The sequence below is a fragment of the Heloderma suspectum genome, chromosome 10 (genome assembly GCF_057233095.1).
Source record: "Heloderma suspectum isolate Gila_16-S chromosome 10, 16-S_ref, whole genome shotgun sequence".
Classification (NCBI taxonomy): domain Eukaryota; kingdom Metazoa; phylum Chordata; class Lepidosauria; order Squamata; family Helodermatidae; genus Heloderma; species Heloderma suspectum.
This window is the reverse complement of record NC_139467.1, coordinates 43,974,077-43,996,477: the sequence shown is the minus strand read 5'-3', so window position 1 is coordinate 43,996,477 and position 22,401 is coordinate 43,974,077. Positions and strand designations below refer to the sequence as shown.

At 48.9% G+C, this 22,401-nt stretch overlaps 2 protein-coding genes across 5 annotated transcripts in view; one reads left to right on the top strand and one right to left on the bottom strand.

Moving 5' to 3' along the window:
* Positions 1 to 5,077, bottom strand: part of LOC146338216 (uncharacterized) — a 61,737-nt gene extending 56,660 nt beyond the window's left edge. The window contains exon 1 of the mRNA XM_084816136.1: positions 4,901 to 5,077. The gene's annotated coding sequence lies outside the window, so the exon portion shown is untranslated. The remainder of the gene's footprint in view (positions 1 to 4,900) is intronic.
* A 153-nt stretch (positions 5,078 to 5,230) lies between these two features.
* AK2 (adenylate kinase 2) lies at positions 5,231 to 19,013 on the top strand. 4 transcript variants are annotated; one of them, XM_084816149.1, is made up of 7 exons: positions 5,231 to 5,361; positions 8,425 to 8,550; positions 11,391 to 11,501; positions 11,952 to 12,046; positions 12,865 to 12,937; positions 14,409 to 14,604; positions 17,855 to 19,013. In XM_084816149.1, exons 1-7 carry the CDS (start codon positions 5,257 to 5,259, stop codon positions 17,860 to 17,862), a joined length of 714 nt encoding a protein of 237 aa, XP_084672275.1. In that variant the 5' UTR covers positions 5,231 to 5,256; the 3' UTR covers positions 17,863 to 19,013. The 4 variants fall into 4 exon arrangements, with proteins under 4 accessions (XP_084672275.1, XP_084672274.1, XP_084672273.1 ...); XM_084816148.1 differs by lacking the exon at positions 17,855 to 19,013 and having other exon boundaries at positions 14,409 to 16,758; XM_084816147.1 differs by lacking the exons at positions 5,231 to 5,361; positions 17,855 to 19,013 and adding an exon at positions 5,990 to 6,083 and having other exon boundaries at positions 14,409 to 16,695.
* Positions 19,014 to 22,401: the final 3,388 nt, after the last annotated feature.

Below are 22,401 nucleotides of genomic sequence, written 5' to 3'. Positions count from 1 at the left end.
CTGCAGCTGCCTTCAGCTGCTGCTTCTTTGTGGGTCTTTCTGCCTTCAGTCTTGTCTTCAGTAAGTGAAAAGCATGCTCTACTGGGTGGAGATCAGGTGACTGACTTGGCCATTGAAGAACATCCCACTTCTTTGCCTGGAGAAACTCTTAGGTAGCTTTTGCTGTATGTTTTGGGTCATTATCTATCTGCAATATGAAGCAGTGTCCTATCAGTTTGGCAGCATTCGGCTGAATCTGAGCAGAAAGTATAGCCCTATACACTTCAGAATTCATCCTGCTGCTTTCATCAGCAGTCAGGTCATCAATAAACACCAGTGACCTGGTTCCATTGGCAGCCATACATGCCCATGCCATAACACTGCCTCCACCATGTTTGACAGATGATGTGGTCTGCTTTGGATCATGAGCTGTTCCTTTCCCTCTCCATACTTTTCTCTTCCCATCATTCTGGTACAAGTTAATCTTAGTTTCATCAGTCCAAAGACTCTTATTCCAGAACTGGGCAGGCTTTTTTAGGTGTTTGCTGGCAAAGGCTAATCTGGCCTGTCTATTCTTGAGAGTTACCAGTGGTTTGCACCTTGTTGTGAAGCCTCTGTATTTACATTCATAAAGCTGTCTCTTGACTGTAGATGTTGACAATGACATGCCTACCTCCACAAGAGCATTCTTGACCTGGCTAGATGTTGTGAAAGGTTTCCTCTTCACCATGAGCAGAATTCTGCAGTCATCCACTTTAGTTGTCTTCCGTGGTCTTCCAGGCCTTTTGCTGTTGCTGAGCTTGCCAGTTAATTCCTTCTTTTTCAGGATGTTCCAAACTGTTGTGTTGGCCACTCCCACTGTTTCTGCTCTCTCTCTGATGGGTTTATGTTGTTTCCTCAGCCTAACGATGGCCTCCTTCACTCACATGGACACCCCTTTGGACCTCATGTTGGGAGTTCCAGTGAACAGCTACCAAATGCAAATATAACACTCAGAACCACCTCCAGGCCTTTTATCTGCTTGCTTGGTCATGGGGCACCCAGGAAACAGGCCACACCTAGCCATGCAGCCGCTTGTCAGCCATTCGTTCCATTACTTATGAGCCACCAATAATGGGTGTGTGTGTATGCCACTAGATGTACTTCCAGAATGGTTAGTGCCCCACTCTTGTCACACCTCTTGAATTACAGCTGAAAGTCCTGACTTCGCTCCCATCTGGGTGTGTTTCCCTTCAACTTCAATGTGGTGGTGTACAGAGGCCAACTGCCAAAACAGTTATCCTTGCTCCAATATTTCTGGCCCTGACTGTAAGTGGTTACTGCAGCTTCATACAGGCCTGTATGTTCTTTGCTGGCCAAGATATCAGCCAGGTACTCCACAGTCCTAGGCATCCAGAATTGGGGGCTGTAGTAGATGAGATCCCTGTAACAGGCAAGAGTACTTCTTTAATGAAAAAAAGGGGACAAAATAAAGCAGTCCAAGACAGACAAACCTGCCCAAATCCATGTCCTCAGCACTGCTTACTCTGCATTCGCTTACACTGCTGACTTTGTCCCCTTTCTCATAGAGTTGGGAGACCCCTGCTCTGAACTCTCTGGGCTGAGGAGCTGACATCAGCAGGCTGTTCTCTCTTTCCATTCTGTGTGACTATTAGAAGCTCAAACATCAAAATGGTCTTCCTGTAAACAAAGCAAAGAACATCAGCAAGAGGGACTAATGCTATAGATATTGCAGACAAGGAAGGTGATGAAAAAGGCTTCCTTAGTTCAGGAAATCTGATGTGTTGAGTATGATGAGATGAAAGAGTTCTGTTTAACTCTTGATTTGGATCAAGCTTATTTATATTTACAGCACCTTTGGAGACTTCAGTAGGGAGGAGGTGATAAATGGTCTGAGTTGCAGATTGCTAGGAGAAAGGGAAGCAAATGTAACTTGTTTCTTCGGCTTCTTCATCCTGGAACAGGATGCCACCCACCAAATGGCGAGGCTGTGTGTGTATGCAACTGCCACTCCCCATGCTATTCTCCCTTTTCTCTCACTGCAATCACCCTGAGACCTCCGGGGGCTGGGCTTGAATCCTCCCCACCAGCTGCTTTGCTCTTAACTACCCACAAGTTTGGATCCCACTGAGGGGACAAGGGATCTTACAGTTTCCACAGAGAACGCAGGAATGCAGAGAATGCACCCATTTTCTCTTCACAATGTGACCCAACTCTGTGCCTGATCCACTTTTTACTCTCTGACCCTTATGGTTCTTTGCTATCTTTTGTCATTCAGAGATAAAGGAGTGAAATGGGGAAACTATCTTGGCAATCAGTTGAGGAGAAGATTTGTTTGTGACATTTGTATACCACTGAATATAATAAAATCCTTCAGCAGTTCACAATAAATATTAAGGGAGCAATCCTATCGGGACAGGCAGTCGTCTCCGAAATCGGAGGCAATTGTCTATACAATGCAAGGCGGGCGGAGCACAGAGGGGATCTTCTCCACTCTCCGGCCACCCTGCATTCGCGACTAGATGGCTAATTTTGGCTGCTTAGCCACGGGACCACGGAATGGGGGGGGGAGAGGCTGGATGACGCATAGGAAGTGTCACACTGGCACTTCCTCTCTCTCCGTCCTCGGACACGCCCTCTTTTGCCCCATTCCAAACTAGCCATGAGCATTCTTACAAGCCACGAGCCTGGGGACGATCCATGCCACCAACAAGGCGATGGGGGAGGGGGCAGGGAGGCAGCTCTCTGGGAACCGACTTCAGAGCACAGGCTCCAAGGTCAGTTCCTGGAAGATGACCAATCGTACAGGTGCCTAGCGGCCATAGGATTGCATCCTAAGATACATTTAAATACAGTATTAAAAACACTATATTAAAAGTACAAAATTGAAACAACTACATCTATAAAGAACGAAGAAAGATGCTTCTTGGGCAATGTGCTGTTCTCCTTCTCATCCTTTGAACCCAGCCCAGCAGCCACACCCTTATTTTCTAAAGACAGACAGACACTGATGATCAAATCTGGATACAATTCTAAGAACGATTGATAGAGGAGAACATCCATTACAAGGGCACTTCCCAGAAAATCTCCCACGCTGTTAACGGTGCACTGTCAGTCACTTGTTTTTTGTTGGAGCCAGTTGTTGGAAACAACCCCCCTACCAGGTTGTTTCTGGATGCAAGGGACAATTTGAGAGACAGTGTGTAGTAGTTAAGAGTGTTGGACTAGAAACAGGAAGATCTGTTTTCAAATCCTTGATCACAATGCTCACTGGGTGACTTTGGGCCAGTCCCTGTTTCTCAGCTTAATCGGCCTCACATGGTTGGTGGGAGGGAGAAGTGCACGTACAGTGTCCTGAGCTCCCTGGCAGAATTAAAATGGAGCAATAATAATTTACTAGAACATCCAAAAATCAGTGTAAGCCTGCCTATGGAGAGCTGTACTTTCTAGACACGTCAGAGGCAGCAGTGTTACAAACGCAGCACCCATTAAATCAAACTCTTACTTAGACAAACCCATATGCCAAAATCTACAGACAAAAGAGTGAAATACTAGATTGGGGTGGTGCTGGTGGTGGGAAAGAAGCAAATAATAAAACATTTTAACTAGACTGTCAATCAGTTGAAGAAATCTTAGTCTATCAATCATGAGTTTTAGGGTGCAATCCTACAGGGACAGCTGGCCGCCTCTGAACTAGGAGGCGGCCAACTATCCAAAGCAGGGCAGACAGAGCACGGAGGGGATCCTCTCCGCCATGCTCCAGCTGCTCTGCCTTTGTGGCTAGATAGCCAATTTTGGCTGTCTAGTGGCCATCGGATTGTGCTCTTAGTCTATCAATCATGAGTTTTCTGCAACAGCCTTGGAACATGATATTTTCAGAAAAGGTAAACATTACACATCAAACTATGTATGCTACATCAGTATTGGCTCTATTAACAATACAGGAAGAACAAATTGCAAAAGTGATATCTAAGGAATGAATTGTATTCCTGCTGATAGCAGCTTGTAGGGTAATAGCGGAAGTTGGAAAACTGCAGAACTTCTAACACTGAAGTCTTGGTACACAGAGATGTGGCAAGTGGGCATGGCAGAAAAATGTGTGTACCAACTGAAATTAACTAAAGGCAAAGTAAAAACTTAGGATTTTTTTAAATAAAATATGGCATGATTCTATTTTATATACATATACAACAACGTTTGCCAAAGCCTTTCCTCAGATTATGGAAGAGAGACTTAGAGAGCAATCCTGTGGTCCCTGGGAGGGCATTGCAGGGGCCATAGAATGGCTTGTAAAACCCCTCAAGGATACAGGCAGAGCCCCAACTACGGAAGGGGGAGTCGGAGACCCCACCCCAGACCCTTCCCCCTTGCAGTCCGCGCAGAGAGAACCGTGGCAGCTGCCTCTCCGAGATCGGAAAAGCGACCGCGGAGCCTCAGGGAAGGGGGCACCGGGGAGGAGCCCAGAATGGGAGCTATCCTGAGCCTCCATGAAACTCAGAAGCCTCCAGGTTCGGGGGCTTCCGGGGGCTGCACCCTAAATGTAAGTTATTATGAAGAACGACACAGAAAACCTCGAAGCAGCCAGTGGATTCCATGTCCCTCTCCTTAGGATCGAGGAAGGTTCCCGCCCTCACGGTTCTGCACAAAAGGCTGCACAGAAACGCGGGAGGCTGCGACGCACCACGGGCCGCCTCTCCCGCGCCGCCGGGCAGGGGCTCCCCGGGGCCTCCGCAGCGTCCCCCCCGGCCTAGAGCTCCGCGGCCTGAACGCGGGAGACCCCGCACGCAGGGCGCGCTGGCCGGGAAGCCTCAGGCACAGCCCCGCCCCGCCCCGCCCCGCGGCCCCCGGAGGAGGCGGCGGCGGCGCTGCAGCCGCGGCCGGGCCCCCGGTTCGCCCCTCGCGAGCTCCGTCTCCCGCCCACCTCCGTGCCCGGGCTCGGGCTGCGCGCTCCCAGGGGCGGGGGCCTCCCCTCTTCGGCTCTCCACAGGCCACACGGACGGCGTCCCGCGAGCGGCGGCGAGGAGCCGCCTCCCCTCGCAGAGGCGCAGGCCCGGCCAGCCCTCTTCCCACGACGGCCGCCGCCGCCGCTTCGCAGGGCACCGCGCAGGCGCAGCGCCCGCGGTGCCAGCCCCGTCCGCCCTCACGCCCCCCAATCAGAGCCGAGACTCCGGTCCCTGCTGCGAGGCTATTGGGTGAGCCGCGAGCCAGTAGAGAGGCGCACGGGGCGGGCCGCTCCCCGCGTGCCTTCTCTGCGGCCGGGCCGGGCAGATCGCGGCGATGGCTCCGAGCGCGGAAAGCGGGGGAGGCGGCCTCGGCCGCGGGGTGCGGAAAGGCGTCCGGGCCGTGCTGCTGGGGCCGCCCGGGGCGGGGAAGGGGACCCAGGTGAGGGGACCAGGTGTCCGGGATCCCCGCCCGCCCCCGCCCTACTATCCCGGCAGGGGACCCGGCGTGCGAGGCAGGGGCGCCGCTCCTCCCTCCCGCCCTCCCTTGCCCCGCGCCGCTGCGCTGCGCGGAGCCCGGGCTGGCCTCCCCGCCTCCGCCCAGGAGCCCGGGACAGGGTGCCCCCTCCGCCGCAAGCAGGTGAACTCGGGAAAGGACTGGGCGGGCGCTGAGTTCTTAAGGGCCCGATTCGACGCACGTCAAGACAGAAGAAAGCCCCGGGAGCAGCGCGGCCTCTTCCTTTCTTGCCTTCCGACGCGCAGCGGATCGCGCCCTCCGAGCCCGTAAATAGCGAGCACGTGGCCCTCCGTGGCTCCCCCCGCTGCCCCTCGGGCGTCCGGCGCTGGGGCGCCCCTTGCCAGCCGCCTGTGATGCGCCTCCTCTCTCCGAAGGTCCCCGGCGGCCTGCAGGGCCCTGCGCGGCGTCTGGGCGCCCGCCGCCCCCGCTCAGGCACGGCTCGCTGTGGCCCGAGCGCCGCGAGCGCGTTGCATGCCGGAGATGCCGCCGGCCTGGGCGCGCCGCGCCGCGTGCTCGCGCGGAGGAGGTCCCGGCCCAACCCCCGGTGTGTCCCGCTGAAAGAGCTTTCAGTGCCTGGGCTGGGAAAAACCGCTGGCCTAGAGCGACCAGTGGCCTCGCTTGGTGTGCGGCGGGTCTTTGGGCCGAAGGTAGGCCGGGCAGCCAGCGTAGGAAATGCATGTCAAGTGCAGAAACCTTGAGACGGGTAAAACCACTGTAGCCAGGGGAAAGGGGAAACGTCTTGCCCAGGCCCACAGAAGAAGCGGAAAGGTTTTGTAGAGGATCATGTCTTCATGAGGGTTGTTTTCTTGCCCCATTTCCAGGAGGGCCCTTCCTGGGAAAGATGGGTCAACTGCAAATGCTGCAACGCCTACAAGCTGTTGCCATCAAAGCCAGGCCTTCAAAAACAAAAAGTGCTTTCGAGTAGGACTTTATTCCCTGTGGGAATAGACCCCCTCCCTTTCTCTCTTTTGCTTTGGCTCTGTTCCCAGGCCAGCTGCTTGCCCTTTGTACCATGTTGGGTTGGGCACCTTCTGCATGTCTGAAACTATGTAAAGTGTTCAAAAACTACTATTACTTGCAAAACTGGCTTCTCTCTGCCCGTCCATATGCAATACCTTTAGGGTCATGCTATTACAGCAATTCCAAAACTGTGGGCTGGGGCATGGCTGTGTGCCATGAGAGGAGGGCTGGTCTGCTGCAAAAAGTAAATCAATTAAGGGTGCAAGCCTATGCATGTTTAGACTGAAAAAAAGGCCTACAATTCCCAGCACACCCCAGCCAGCCATGGGAGTTGTAGGCCTTTTTTCTGCCTCAACATGCATAGGTTTGCGCCTTAAATTTAACAGCTCTTGTAAACCCACTCCTAGGGGAGGATGCCCTCTGTGTCTCTGCATGTTGTCACTGCTTTGGCTTTGCTTCCTTGCGGTCAGGTTCCCCTGAGGCAGGCAGATAGTTCTGCCTCATCTTTGCGTTGGGTGCCAGTGCCACTAGACCACTTGATTTCCCCATCCCCCAGACAGGTGGTTGTCTCTGTGTGGGCTTTGATGCTTGGGGGTTTTCTCCTTCTAGTCAGTCCTAAAAATAAAAAGGTGGAGGTAGAGTGTGCCTCAGCTTTTGAAAGTTTGGGGAACTTGGTGCTAATCTGTTAATCATGTGTGGGACTGACTTTCCTCCAAGATGTGTTTGGAGGAATCCTAAGATCCACAGCCTCTTCAGAGCGACTCTAGAGCCATCTTTGGCTTCCCTCAGGCCACCAGATTTCTCTTGATCTTCCCTTCCCCTTTCTCAGATCTTCCCCTCCCCTTTCTCAGTCATGCTGCATTCCCTGACCCCTGCAATCTCCCCCTGTTGAGCCATCTGTGGCAGATTGTAAGCTCTTTGTCCAGGGAGGACGGCAGTTTCCCTTCTGTGTCCGTTCAGAGTGTAGCATATTAGCACAAAATATTTCATTTGTTTCTTCAGTACATATATCCCACTTTTCAGAGACCCTCACAAAGCAGCTCACAACCAATAAACAGGCTGGGCATGAGCACATATCGATATACAAAAACAGCACTATCAGCGTTGAGGAAGTTAAGACAAGTTTGAGATCGTTGAAAGGGGAACACATGTATTAACTACTTACTCAGGAAAGGCAGGTTTGATTAGTTTTTACAAGTTTCTAAAAGGCCTGCACTGCAGGTGTAAGGTGCAAAGCAGGAGGAAGAGAGTTTTATTCATCCAACATTTACTGATATGGAGTATGTGTAAGCTGCTAGGTTGAAAAACTCATCAACTTTTTATTGAAGTGCTCTGTATAGTTCAAAAGCTTGCATACCTCTACATCGGTAGAAGTAGATTAATGAAAGATCTTGCCTTGCTGTTCTATTGATTTTCCCTCCACCAAGCATTACGTATGATCACATAAACTTGCAGCTGCATGCTAGATAGTCCAGGTAGCATTGTACGGTTGACTGGCATCGGTGGGCTAAACATCTTTCTTGCCTTCATACCATACCTGTGAGCTTTCTGGCTTACTGCACTTGGTAACGGAGTCCTCCTGGTCTAGATTCCCATGTATCTGATGAAGCGGACTCTAGTCCATGAAAGCTTATGCCAGAATAAATTCCTTAGTTCTTGACTAGTCACAAGACTCTTTGCTGTTTTTGCTAGAATAGACTAACACAGCTACCCTCTGGAAATGGATTCCAATTGTTATGTTTATCTAGGGTTTCTACTCCATGGTGGAGGAGAGGTAGTTGCTGAACCCCGCCTCCACCCAACTGACACTCCCGCTTTTCCCTGTAGGGTTTTGTGCAAAAAGTGCATTCATATACATTGCACAATAAAACTCCCCCCAGAACCCTTCTTGCAGTAATGTAAAGTCACCAGAGGGAATGCTTGTGCGAATGTACCCATAGCAGAGCCATTTCCCTCAGTAGCTGCTGCTGTGAACTTGTCTTTAAAGTCTGGAGGCTTCACCATTCCATTCTGCTTTCTCCTGTCCAGGCTCCTCGGCTTGCTGAAACCTACTGTGTGTGCCACTTGGCAACAGGGGACATGTTGAGGGCTATGGTGGCATCTGGCTCGGAGCTGGGGAAAAGGTTGAAGGAGACAATGGATGCTGGAAAGCTGGTAGGTAGCGAACAGTGGCTGTCGTTGAGCCATTCCCTTTGGCTGCATCTCTCAAACAGCTGTGGTTTAGAGAGCCCCTGTGTAAATTGAGCGCGTTGGCTGCTAGGTGTTGGCTTATGCTATAGTGATGTTCTTTGGCCTTTGAATTCCATGCCTGAGAACTGGAAACGTATGACCAGGGGGGTGTCTTGATCATGTCCACAGAGGTTTTGAATCAAGCACAGAGCCTCTGTGGGCACGTTCAAGCATGCCACTCTGCTCATAAATGTTGATTTGTGAAAGGGTTGCATGGAGCAGAATGTGGTGTTCTAATTATATTGCCTCAATTTTTAGGAAAGGGTGACTTTTTCCAGCCTTCCTGGCTGCAGAGATGGAATGTGTGTTCTCACCTTCCCCCACTTGATTGTGGAGCTTGGATTTCCTGACTGCTGTGATTAAAGGCAGCCCTGTTTAGATTTGCTGGATGTGTAGAGAGAACTGGTGCAAAAGAGATCTTTGCTCCCTCTCATCCAGCCCTGCCTGGACAATGTACGAAATATTTATTTCCTTTTCTTTAAAGAAAAACAAAACAGAACACCAACAGAAACACAACAACAATACACATACACTAAAATATCTCTTAAGATTGTAAGATATCTATCTTTAGCTCCCCTTACACAACAAATGCTTATTATTATTCTCTAGTTCTTATCTTAGTTGTATATCATACATTGAGTTCACAGACATATCTCCTTTCTCCTAATTTTAACAACAGAAAAAAGAGACTCAACCATCTCAAAGTTCAAAATCCACATGCATAGATACCATTTTTCTCTATTTCTTGTACAAATTCTATAAAAGGTCTCCAATCTAACATAAATTTACTTGTTGACCCTTCTCGAAATATTTCTTCTTTTCAAGGCTCTATGATAAATGCCATTATTTTAAGAACCTAGAAGTATTTGCGTTAATGACAGTCTAGCCCTTTCATTAGCTCTCTTTTTCCCCCTCCCCTCCCCGGGTTTGGCCTTTAAGAGTGCTCTAAACGCCGGGTTGGATGAATCACAGGTCACAATTAAGATTGCCGGGAGAATTATCAACAACCTCAGATACGCAGACGATACCACCCTAATGGCAGAAAGCAAAGAGGATCTAAAGAGTGTTGTTGAGGGTGAAAGTGGAGAGTGCAAAAGCTGGTCTGAAACTCAACATTAAAAAAACTAAGATCATGGCATCTGGCCCCATCACTTCCTGGCATATAGAAGGGGAAGAAATGGAAGCAGTGACAGATTTTATTTTCCTGGGCTCCAAGATCACCGCAGACGGTGACTGTAGCCATGAAATTAAAAGACGCTTGCTCCTTGGGAGGAAAGCTATGGTAAACCTAGACAGCATAGTAAGAAGCAGAGACATCACCTTGCTGACAAAGGTTTGTATCATCAAAGCTATAGTTTTCCCAGTAGTAACGTATGGCTGTGAGAGCTGGACTATAAGGAAGGCTGAGTGCCGAAGAATTGATGCCTTTGAACTGTGGTGCTGGAGAAGACTCTTACGAGTCCCCTGGACTGCAAGGAGGTCAAATCAGTCCATCCTAAAGGAAATCAACCCTGAGTGCTCATTGGAAGGACAGATATTGAAGCTGAAGCTCAAATATTTTGGCCACCTAATGCGAAGAGAAAACTCCCTGGAAAAGACCCTGATGCTGGGAAAGATCGACGGCAAAAGGAGAAGGGGACGGCAGAGGATGAGATGGCTAGATAGCATCACCGATGCAATGAATATGAACTTCACCACGCTCTGGGAGAGAGCGCAGGACAGGAAGGCCTGGCGTGCTATGGTCCGTGGGGTCACGAAGAGTCGGACACAAGTTAACGACTGAACAACAAAATCCAAAGTGTGCATTCTCCAGTCTTATGCCAAAAGGAACTGGCCTGATAAAAGATCTCTTTTGCGTACTCTCTCTTGCTTTGTAGACCACTTTGGACCCAGACTTGGTGTCTAGAAGGCTTCTTCTGTTCTCCTGCATTTTGTTGCTTTCACCTGGCAGCCTCCAAACAAGGCTTCCTTCACTTTTATGATTTTAGGGCGTGATGGATAGTGCTTATCTGCAGCCTTCACTCCAAGCCTTTATAAGAGGTATCAGTGGGCTAGGAAATGCAGGAGTGTGGTGGGCGTGGCTGCATCTTCTAGATAATGCGGGGAAGTAGTAATCTGCCTTGGCTGTGCTGTGCACCCAGGTCTTGGGATGGGAGATAATGGTAGCTTATTCAAAAGGACTGCAGCAGACATGTATGTGCACATTCCTCGGGCATGCAAATTAATGGAGGGGATCACAAAGCTATCAAGTCCAATCTCTGACTTGGTGGCCAGACTACCGATCTGACAGCCCCACTCACACACACACCCAGCTACAACCTGCTTAGTTTTCTAGACCTCAGTGTACTTTGAGCAGAGAGTGCTTGCAGAGCAAATAACTCAAGATGAAGCACGCAGCCGAACCCAGCCATGTGCCTGAGGTCATGAGCATGTTGCAGTTACTCTGTACTTCTTTTGAAATCAAATGTGACAAAGTGCATTATGTCTTGAGTAATCTGGAGGGATTGACACATCCAGAGTGCAAGAAAATGTCTTAAAAGTGGTCTTTCTGCAATCATATTTTCTGATCCTCTAGTATGTTTGCCCTCTTATTGTCACACTTATTTCATAGCTGTAAGGACTTCTTAGAACCCAACAAAATAGAATTCAGGATTGGGTGGTGGTAGGAAACATTTTTTTACAGTGGTCCAGAAGTTTAGATTGGTATTTGCCACTGTGGGGCACTGTACCAAGACTTCCTTTTCTTGTTTCCCCCTCCCTGTAAGGTGAGTGACGAAATGGTGGTGGAGCTGATTGAGAAAAACCTGGAGACCCCCCCTTGCAGGAATGGCTTCCTTTTGGATGGGTTCCCTCGCACAGTGCGGCAAGCAGAGATGGTATGCGATTTCTGATATGCCACTAGTTCCCTTCCTTGGAATTGGGGATAAGTAGCTGCCATATATTGAGCAACGCAACAATGTTGGTGCCAGGGGAATTTCCCTGGGGAGAGGGTTCCATAATCTGGGGCCACCACTGAGGAGGCCTTCCCCCTAGTAGCTACCATCTGAGCTTCAGAATGAGGGGGCACTTGAAGGAAGGCCTCCGTAGATGAGCGTAGGGAATGAGCAGGCACGCCTAGGTGGAGGCATTCCATTGGGTACTGAGGTCCCAAGTGGTGAAAAGCAGGATGGGCTTGAGACTGGGCTGCATTGCTGCATTGCTCCAGGGCCGCTCACCTCTCTTGTCCCTCTCAGTCCAGAGACTTGCTTTGCTTAGGTCAGAATTCACCCCCTCTGTTTATTTTAAAAGTAGCTTCTTCCTCTTTTCACCCTCCTAAAATACTGCAGCTGGAGGAGCTCATGGAGAAGAGAAAAGAGAAACTAGATTCTGTCATTGAATTCAGCGTTGCTGACTCCTTACTCATCCGGAGAATCACTGGACGGTAAAAGTTGCTTCCTGTGGGGAAACTTGGTAGACCTTCTGCAGTGTTCTGAGCCAGCCCAGAAAACCCAAGTGCTGTGTGTGAGGATTCCTTGTAAAACAGAACTAGGAGTGTAGTGCTGGACAAATGCCATGTGCGTTCTTTCCCACACCCCTTCTTCAAAAAAAACACTTTTTATTCTGTGATTCTCTAGAGCAGCCTTCCCCAGCCTGGTGCCTTCCAGATGTGTTGGACTACGTCTCCTTTCACCCCCAGGAAGCATGAGGGGGTGGCGGGAGTTGTAGTCCAGCACATCTGGAGGGCACCAGGTTGGGGAAGGCTGCTCCAGTGTGCCTGCCTGCCCTCCTATTTCCATCTTATTTCATAGCGGTAAGCAGGTGTGGATATGCCAGTGACTGGATGAGAGACACCTGTGACCCCCTTGAGTAATATGGTGGAAGAAAGGTGGGATATAAAGATCCTAAAGAAATGAATACCTCTTACCTGGGCCTTCCAGTAGTCTCCTACTCAAGGGACTAGCCAGGTCCACATCTGCTTAGATTCACCAACGCTGCAGCATTAGATGCTTCTAGACCATTCACTGCCCCACCCCTGTCCTTTTTATTTGGTGCAGCCGTCTCCTTAATAACTCACAGAAGGCCTGACTTGTGTCACTTCCGCCATCTTGTGGTAGTTCACAAAAGGAAAGGCTATTTCCTTTTGCTTATGCCTAATGCTAGATTCTTTGGTGATCCTAGTTCTGAATAAATGCTTCTCTATAGTTCTTCCCCTTAACCAGGTCTGAAATGCACTTTATTGACTCCTGTGGTCTCTTTCAGGCTGATCCACCCAGGCAGCGGCCGTTCGTACCATGACGAATTGAACCCTCCTAAGGTCCACATGAAGGACGATGTAGGTGACCTTCCTGTTGAGCGCTTCCTCTTTGGTGCTCTGTTCAGATTGCCTTGCATTTCTGTAACGCAGGGATGAACAACTTCTGAGGGTGCCTCCAAAATTTGGCAATGCGGCAGCAAAAGGGGCTGTTTTCCCCCACCATGCTGCCGAATTTCAGTCGTGAACTGTAGCTTGTTTGTGTTAAGGCATTGGAAACTTGGCTATTCTGGGCTGCCGCACCACCAAATTTCTGTGGGAAATGTGGCAATGGCAGGGGGTAGGGCTGCAAAAAAGTCCGGGGTGGAGCGTGTTGCCCAGCCCTGCTCTAAAGCTTTGTGATGCCCTCAGTAGGCTGCAATGACTTTTAGAATTTAATTCTGTGCTTAGGATTTCAGTTTGCACTTCTCAGTCTTGATTGGGTTTGGCTGGGTCATTTGAAGTTAAATGTAGTCCCCACTGACTTGATGGATGTTGAATATTGTCCTTAGGTGCTGGAATCCACTGACAGTCTTGTGAAGTTCACTGATTAGCAAGTACAGAGCCAGAACAAATTCCAGGCTTCTGCCCAACTGTGGGGCCAGGGAGGAGGCAGACTTCATGTGAGCAGGGTGTCTTGGGATCATCTTGCTTGCCTGAGCAGCCTAGCTGACTCCTTGCCATGGAGAGGGGGACATGTAAGATTGTAGACCCCGCCCTTCTGTCTCTGAAGAAATGCTTCTCAGGGGCTAGAGGGGCAGCTAAATAAGATTTCTGGTGGCTGTGAGTGTGGCTTGCATAGCTTCTGGCCCCTCCCACCAACCAGTAAGATCAGAATAAATATGCAAAATATTTCCACCCCCCCAAAAAAACAACAACACAAGAGCTTATGCACATTTATACACCTTGCATAGTTGTATACAGGTCGCAGGACTCTCCTGTTCTTGGCAGAGGATTATTCTTGGCAGAGGATTATTCAGAACTATATTGAACAGCCCTAGTCAAAGTTTGCGTCCTATCAGGCATCCACTTGCCAGGGCCAAGTGCCCCCTGCCCTCTTGTGAGCAGGATGCCTGGCACCTCCCCCAGTGATCTCTTCCCACTGCGGTTTCCAAGTGGGAAAGAAATGGCAGGAGCTCTCTGTGGATGTAGAGGAGGCCGGGTAGGGGATTATTGGCAACCACAAATAACGGGTGGCTAGTAAGCTAAGCCAACATTTGTGTGCAACCCAGCATCCTCAGCAACAGGGCAAGGGGTCCTGGGGCATCTCTTGGGCGGTATGCTGCAGGTGCTTGGGCTGGCACTGATCAGGATTGGCTTAGCACTTCCGAGTCCCTGGGAGTCCATCCTACTCATCTGAAGGTGGCGGCAGCATCAGATTTCAGATGCTGGGATTTGCCCAGTCCTAGAATCTTGCAGCACCTTGAAGCGTAGCCCATCGTAGCCCTGTAGGATGACGGCCACACTACGTCCCTTCTGGACCATGTCTTCTTTTATGCCTTGCTCCTGCCAGGTCACCGGGGAACCGCTGATACGCCGGTCAGATGACAACGAAGTAGCCTTGAAAGCTCGTCTGAAGGCTTACCACACCCAGACAGTGCCGCTGATTGACTACTACTCCAGGCGTGGGATCCATGCAGCCATCGATGCTTCCCAGTCCCCCGATGTGGTTTTTGCCAGCATCCTGGCAGCTTTCTCGAAAGCAACATGTAAAGACTTGGTTATGTTTGTTTAGGGCTCTTCTGTCTGGCACTTCCTTCTCCTCTCCTGTCTTCTGGGGTCAGCGAGCGAGAGCTGTAGGAGGGGTGCAAAGCAGCCAGGGAGGAAGGCTGTTCAAACTGTCCATTAAATAAGCACCTGACTCTCTCTAAGTTGTATGTATGCAATTTTTGATGCACAGAAACATCCTTGGCCTGTGTGTGCAGATGACCTGCAGGGGGTGCAGTGGGCCAGCACGCCACTCTCGGGAGCCTAGAGACAGGATTATATCTACTCAGTCAAAAGTGGAAATGTTTTGATATTTATCTGGGAGACGTGGTTAAATTGGAAAATTGCTGCAATTTCTGCTTTTCCGCCTACATGTCCGGTGGCCTGGTGTAGAAGCACTGAAGGTCACGAATGCGCAGCAGTGGGAAGGGAAGCGGCTGGCTGGCCAGCCTGGAACTGAGTCCTTGTCTCTATGACTGCAGGAAATAACATGCTGTGTCAGTTTAAGAGTGTGTGTGTGAAAAGACAGGTGTGTTTACCTTTGTGAAGAACAGGGATTCCAGTGGCTGTGTGTACATCCTGTTCATTTTTGCCTGGGCCAAGTGAAAGTGTAACCAGCACAGCACAGGATGTCTGCAGGGCTGTGTATATTCCATACTTGCACAATATCACAGTGGGAAGATGAGCATTGGTTTCCTGTACAGAATTCAGAATCTTCTCTTTTGCTTCTCCTTTTTTTTAAGTTTCTAGTCCTCATGACCATTTAGAAGTTTTAAAAACAGAACTTGTTGCTGGTCAGGAAGTAGGCCTTTTACATGGTCTTCATGGCAAATAGAAGCCAAACAAATTAGGTCAAATAGGGAAATAGATGTAAAATTGCCTACTCTGTGTAGCTTATTCGGCTTGGAGGATTAAACTTTTCTTTGTGCAGAACTTCTATTTGTTTGCTTGTTTAGCACTTTAATGTATAAGCCATAACTTGCCCAAGATGGCAAACTCAGGGCCAGTTTGGCATGGTGAGAGTGCAGACTGAGGGTTTCTAGGCTATGTTGTGATTGCACCACTGGGGGCCAAAGTTGCAGGAGAATCTGTGCTTTCCACCACTTAGTCTTTGGCAGCATTGTCATGGTACCACGATGAGGGTTGACTTGTATTCATGGTGGAGAAGTTGCAAGGCCATTTTTCTTTGCAAGGGTATGGCTGGGCCCAGATGCTCAGTATTCCTGGCATTAGTATTTCTTGCTAATGTGCTCATGAGGAAATTAGTATCCCTCTTGGGCCGTTGGGAGTGGCCCTGCTTTTGCCTTCTAATTGGGCGATATCAGAGCCTCTGGTTGTCTCTTTGTAAACTCATTTTTCTGCCAGAAGTCCCCATGAAAAGGATCCAACTTGAAGCAGCTTTGAGTTGCTTGTCTCATGCAATTCTGACCTGCCTTGGTGATATCCTTGGGATGCACTCAAGTTGTCACAAGCCAAGCAGGGGCAGGGAAGCTTTAATTTCAGAGTAGGGTTCTGTTTGTGGCACTTGTAATGCTGGTGGGCAGTGAAGTTTCTTGACTTTCCATGAATATTAAATCTGCTGTGTTTTGTTAGGCCAGAATTTGCACCTTCATTGTCTCCTATGTGGATATTCTGGCCGACCTCCAGGGTCACATTCATGTGTACCAGTTGGTCCTACACAGCTTTCCAGACCTCTTGCCCCTCCCATATGTTTCACTGACTTGATAGATCGGGGCTGTAAAGTAGAGAGAGTGTGTGTGTGTGTGTGTGGGGGGGGGGTGTATCTGTCCACTGACCTGTATCCTAGTCTCTTCTCATTTGTCTCTTCTTTTTTTCCCCACCTCTGATTTATTCTTATGTTTTTCTTAAATACTTCTTGACAGTTCTTCTGAAAGAACCGCACTCCCCTTTTGAAGAACCCTAAATAGGCTGAAAGAGTCTCTCGCTGCACAAGAAACACAGCATAGTAAACACTTAACCTGTTGAGTAGCGTAGTTTATTATAGAGCATTTTGCAGTTTAAAAAAGAAAAAAAAAAGTTTTATGGCTGAAACTATGTATATTAATATAAAATCCTTGTTGCTTTCATAGCCTGATTACTGCTCCCAAATTAAAACTGCCTTTTCTCACTGGGACAACCTACCAGCCTCACCCCTCAAAACAGCTGCCTGGTAGCACAGTTTTTCCCCAGAGGTCCAAAAGAGGTGGGATTCAGGTACCCCCTGGAGGGAGAGTTGGTGAGGCTGTGTCATTTAAAACTGTGCCTGTTTTGTTGGGAACAGGGTACTTTTTCCAAAGGGACTCTTTCCCCAAGAGGAGGCCCATTACACAGTGATAGGAGATCCATACACCAAGGGTGGGTAGCAACCTTTTCTTCTTCGAGACTGGCCTGCTTCGGTTCTTGCCGCAATCTCTCCTAAGTTACTCCAGCAGAGAACTCTGTGGTGCTTAGGTATGCTTCCAGATGAGGATTTATTGTGAAATCACCCTGCCTGAAACGTGGAATTTTACTGGGGGGTCCAGGCAGCAACATTTTCCACTTGTAACCCTCCTGTGTTTTTTCCCCACTGCTGCTTCTGTTTGTTTTCCTACCAGAAATAATCAGTTAAGGAAGGCAAGACGGAATAGCTGCATAGTGCCTTTTGACTGGTAGCACCAGCAGCCTTCCATCTGGAAGTGCCCTAGCTTTCTGGGGGCACAGATTGTGTGTCTTGCTAGGAGACAGACACAAGTAAATCAGGCTTGCAGGTTATTTGGTAAGAAAGCCTTACTTTTGTTGCTGTCTCTGAGACACTGACGATGTCTTGTTAGCTAGGATTATGAACTATCCCTTGAGCATAAGCAGCTTTGATCTGCTTCGGGAATCCTTTGAGGTCTGCTAAAGAAGGGCCGTGCTATAATCTAATGGAGATAGGAGAGCTGCTGCTTCCTAGCAGGCAATGGGGAAACATTTATTAACCTAAGGACATAATAATTGCCCTGCTAGGTCAGGCCAAGGTCCATTTAGCCCAGTAGCAGCCAGTCCAGTTCTCTCCCCTCCAGCCCAGACTCTTCCTGTGTTTTGTCTCAATTTGTATTATAAACCACTTTGGGGAAATACTATGAAAGATGGTAGAGAAACACCTTAAATAACGGAATAGCACAAGCCCCTCTTTTTATTTCTCATGACTTGTCTATCCCTGCCTGTCTGAATGATCCATTTTGTGTTTTTTAAGGACCATTTTTTCTCTTTTTATATTTGTCTTCATTTCAGCTGCATGAATCCAGGAGGCGGACAGGACAGGACACCATCGAGTGCTGCGTGTTCATCACCCCAACCCTTTTGTCCTTCAGACATGGGTGGAGGGAGGGAGGCATGATACGATCAAAGGGAGGGAAGGGAAGGCTACAAGAAGTTGGGGGTTTCTTACCAGAATCACTCTCAAGAGGAAGCCTCTTTTTAAAAAGGCAAAGCGCTATTTGGGGAAGAAATAAATCATGTTAAAATGGGTTTGAGGGCTGGACATCATCGCTTTGAAGTTTTGAACGTCACCCTCTTGCATTGTGAAATCAATTGTAATGTAGCATCAAAGGGGAGGGTTTTTTTTAAAAAAATCTGTCTCAAACCCAGTTTTTCCCTTGTTGTTTCCAATAACTTAGAAAGCTTTCTACGGAGGCACAGCCCACCCTTGCCCAGCCTGGTGCCTTCCTGGTGTGTTAGACTGCAAGTCCCATAATTCCCAACCAGCAGGGCCAGTGGAGTCCAACACACCTGGGGTTGCAGTCCAGCACACTTGGCAGGCACTGGGTTGGGCCTGGCTGGCGTCGCATGCACAGTCCCAAGCGGTGCACTGCTAGACATGCATCCCTGAAAGGCTGCTGTCGCCCCAGAGTCTCCGCCCCCATGTGCTTCAGGGCTCTGGCCTCGCCTCCTTCCCACACAGTCTCCACCTGGGCTGGATCATCCTGCATTGGATGGGGCAGCTCTTTCCATCACTCCTGGTGCAGAGATGCTGCAGAATTCATCACCTGCCCTTATGGTAGGCACGCCCAGAACAGTGACTCGTGTGGAAAGACAGGGCTGGGTTGTCCTGAGGGCAGATAATTCTAGCTCTTGCTTGTTTGGGGGTGGGTGGGTGGGGGGAGCTATGACTGAAGTGTGCCTCTCATTTTAATTTGGGTAACAATGTGTGTTGGCCATTACAACAGTGGCGTAGGGGGCGCTCCCTTGGTTTTTTCTTTTCAGAAGCTTTTGGGTGCTTGTATCTGAAGCCTTCACTTTGTGGATGTGGTGCTGAAGGGGCAAAGCCAAGAATCCCTTTTCTCACTCCATCACCACCTCCTTGGAGAGAGTATCTGCTACTTCCAGTTCTTTCACTTGCCATCCTTTAGAGACCACCTGCTGCTTCAATAAAATGGTTGTCAGTTTTGTACCTGAGCAATCTGTACCTTGATTTTGGGTGTGAATGTGTGTCGATGAGGAGGGGGTGATGCTAAAGAAGAGGGAGGAATACGCTAAATATCTTTGTGATGCTTTTTTCTTGAAAAGTTTCTAGTTCCTAGTTTTCAGAGAAAAGATTAAAACCCTGATAGTGATGTGCCCCATAAAGAGAAAGACTAACAAGAATAACTTCATATTCTGTGTGGGGCATTGGGGGAAGGAAGTGATGATATTTTAAGGAGGAAGTCTAACTTTGCAGTTGAGAAACTAATAGCAAGGCTGTGGGCAGGGCGGGGGATGGGACTCGTTAAGTTCCCAGGTGGTTATCCCTTGGTTCAGCAGTAGTCTGATGTTCTTGGTAAATCTGCCACAGCTCTGTGTTTGCTTGTGTCCACATTTTAAAATTAGAAACTGTTTTTGAGTATTGGGTTCAAACTTGCTGGAGTGCCTCTGAGCATATGTAGAACGTTTCCTTAGTCTCCAGGTTAAGGGTAGCCCTCATGCATGTGGGATTACGAGAGACGGTTTGCAAGTTGGAGGATACTGCTTCAGGATGTGATTGATCTCTTTTTAGCATGGGCAGATCTTGAGGCCGGTGTGTTTCCTCACTGTTCTGTGTAGCACACAGATCAAAAGTGAACTATAAAACAGGAACTCCAGGCTTCCAATTTTGTCTCTGTCATAATTTCACTAGGTGGCCAAAGGCAAGCCAGCCAACAACATGGGGATGATGGGTTAGTAGATTTGTCTGAGAGGGCCTGTTGTAAAGATAACTGAGATGATGGTGATTAATAATATACAAAGTGCGCCGAATTGCAGGATAGTGCTTTGCAAATGCTATGATCAAGAACTGGGAAGAAGCCTGTTAGTTTACACTTCTCTGACTTACAAGGTGGAAGAAACCTACACCCACACACTTCCGCACTGGATTCTGTAAAAATTCTTTTCTCTTTCACAGCTCCTAGAATAACTGAGTGTGCTTCAGATCGTTCTCTTTTCTGATTGCCTCCAGTCACCTATTTTCCAAATGTAGCCTATTCCCCTGGCTTAGCAGGCAGAAGCTGCCTTCGTATTGGTGACCCAGCAAAAATGTCCACACAGCCGTGCCTTGTTTGCAGTTTGAGAATCGTGGATTGCCTTAACTGCAGGATTCCGTTCCTTTATCTCTCTGACCTTGTGGATTATTTTTCCCTGTCATCTCAGAATAACTGTTTGTGGGGAGGGGATGGGTGGGTGAACATGAGCACTATTGCCCCTGCCCCTTGAGAGCTAAGTGACTGGGTTAGATGGGCTGTTTCTCATCACCCTGCCCTTCTGTTGTCCACCAGGAAAAAAGCCCCATCACTTTCATTTACTGGAAGCTCCTGTTTCCGGGGAAGGAAAAGGAGAAGATGGCTGTGCTCCTGGGTCTGCCTATACCTATGGGTATGTCTTAACATCAGCTCACTTCTCATGCGATCTGAAACAGAAAATCATAGAATAGTAGGGTTGGAAGGCTGGAAGTAACAAAAAATGTTACTTCTGAAGTAATACAAACAGAATGTAAGCCAAACTCTATTCCATATAGCTGACTTGTAGGTCAGTGTGTGTAAGGCTCAGGGGCCCACAAACACTTGCTGGCCGTGGTGGTGGTAATAAGGGAAACCAAGGCTGCATTTGGCCTTTGTTGCTGGAATGCAATGTTGGAAACAAGACATCCTGTACTAGGACTAGGGTCCCCCCTGACATTGCTCTGAGGCTGACTCGGAAAGCGAGCGCGTGCGTGGACCTCTGCTATAAGATGGTGGCCCTAGTTTGGGATAGTGTAGCAAGGGTGATGTGTTTCTTTATGCGCATGCATGGTCCACAGATTAAAGAGCTGATTGGTCATCTGCTTTTAGACTGATTACACGTCAGTTGATTTGTATGTTTCCCTGAGCTCCATATAGGTGCCCTTTTTGAGTGAGCTTACCGTTTAATCCACAAGTGTTACCCATTAGAACAAAGGGAAATCTTTGGTGTGTGCTGTTTTTGTGCTCTATTTCAGTAACACACCAGAGCCAAAACTAGGTGAATCTTTGAGTCACAGCTCCCTGAAGCTTTTGCAGCCTGATATACCTCCTTTTAATGTCTTAATGTATGCATTCCTCCAATAGTATTAGATCTAGAAACTTGCTTTAAAAACTCTGGCTCTGAAATCTATGCCAGACATCAAATTCTGTGCTTGGCATGGCAAAAAGCAAGCCCACACAGAGCCTTCATATGACCCATAAGAGCACCTGCTAAGGGTTTGTTGACGTGGATCTGGTTGGCGGCTGCTGGCTCCCATTTCCAGGCTGCTGGCTCATTTTTGGCACATTTTGGTTCATTTTTGGCATCCTGCTGCACAGGCTGCAACAAGCTCTACCAAGTTACAGTTGTGGGTGGTGGCTAAGATGCAAGGACCAGAAGATGGAATTCCCTTCCCCTCTGTTGCTACAGCAACTGTTTCCATGGGAAACAGCAAACACCCCAGAAGAGCAGCGATGGAGAAGGTGCCATTGGCTGAGAGGACGGAACAGCAGGGAGATAGCATGGAGAGGGGTGGGGGAGCTGATGTTGGGGGGAGTTGCTGTGGTGTTTGTTGCTCCTGAGAAGCGGAGAACAGGCCAAGAGGTGGGAGTCTGAGCAGGTAGGGAAATCCTTCCACTTAACATGTCAGTTCGCTTGCAATGTGCAAGGTACAGGGGTAGCAATCAAGAGGCACCATCCTCATGCCTGTTGCGTCTTCTCCCTATTGTCCCCCTCCCTATTCTGGCACTGCAGGTATCGTGTGAGAGAGGAAGAGGTGGGGACTTTGCATGGTGATGGTTGCAAGATCTCCCTCCACCCCCAGCTCAGGCTGCTTGTGGTTTTAATAGTTGCAGCAAAGGGAGAATTTTGGCTGGCACAGCTTCTCCTATCACAGTTCTGCAGGTGTGAAAGAAGGTGCACCTGCCATGATGTGCCCTGTTCAAACAGCCTGTTTTGAATAGCGCCACCCAATCTGAGTGATGCCTTAGTATTGGTGAGGATGGCAGCAGATGTCCCCTTCCTGTTGCAGGTTTTTTGGTGGGAAAGAAGTGCATCAGTGCCAACAGACTTCATGAGCCTGATAAGATGGATCAGTGTTACTGGAGTGTAGGGAAAGAAGATGGTCTTCCCTCCCCAGTGTATCTGTGACCACATCCAAGAGGTGCAGGACCCTGGACTTCAGGTGTGCACCGAATTTTCTGAATCTGGTGAGAGCCTGCTTTAGTCCCGTACACTTACAATGGGATCATGAAATAGTCTAGGGCAGGGATCTTTGAGGTGTTTGTCAATAGTACGTGAGTGGCAGAGAATGTGAGATGTAGCGGGGTGGAGGTGGCTTGGTGTCACCC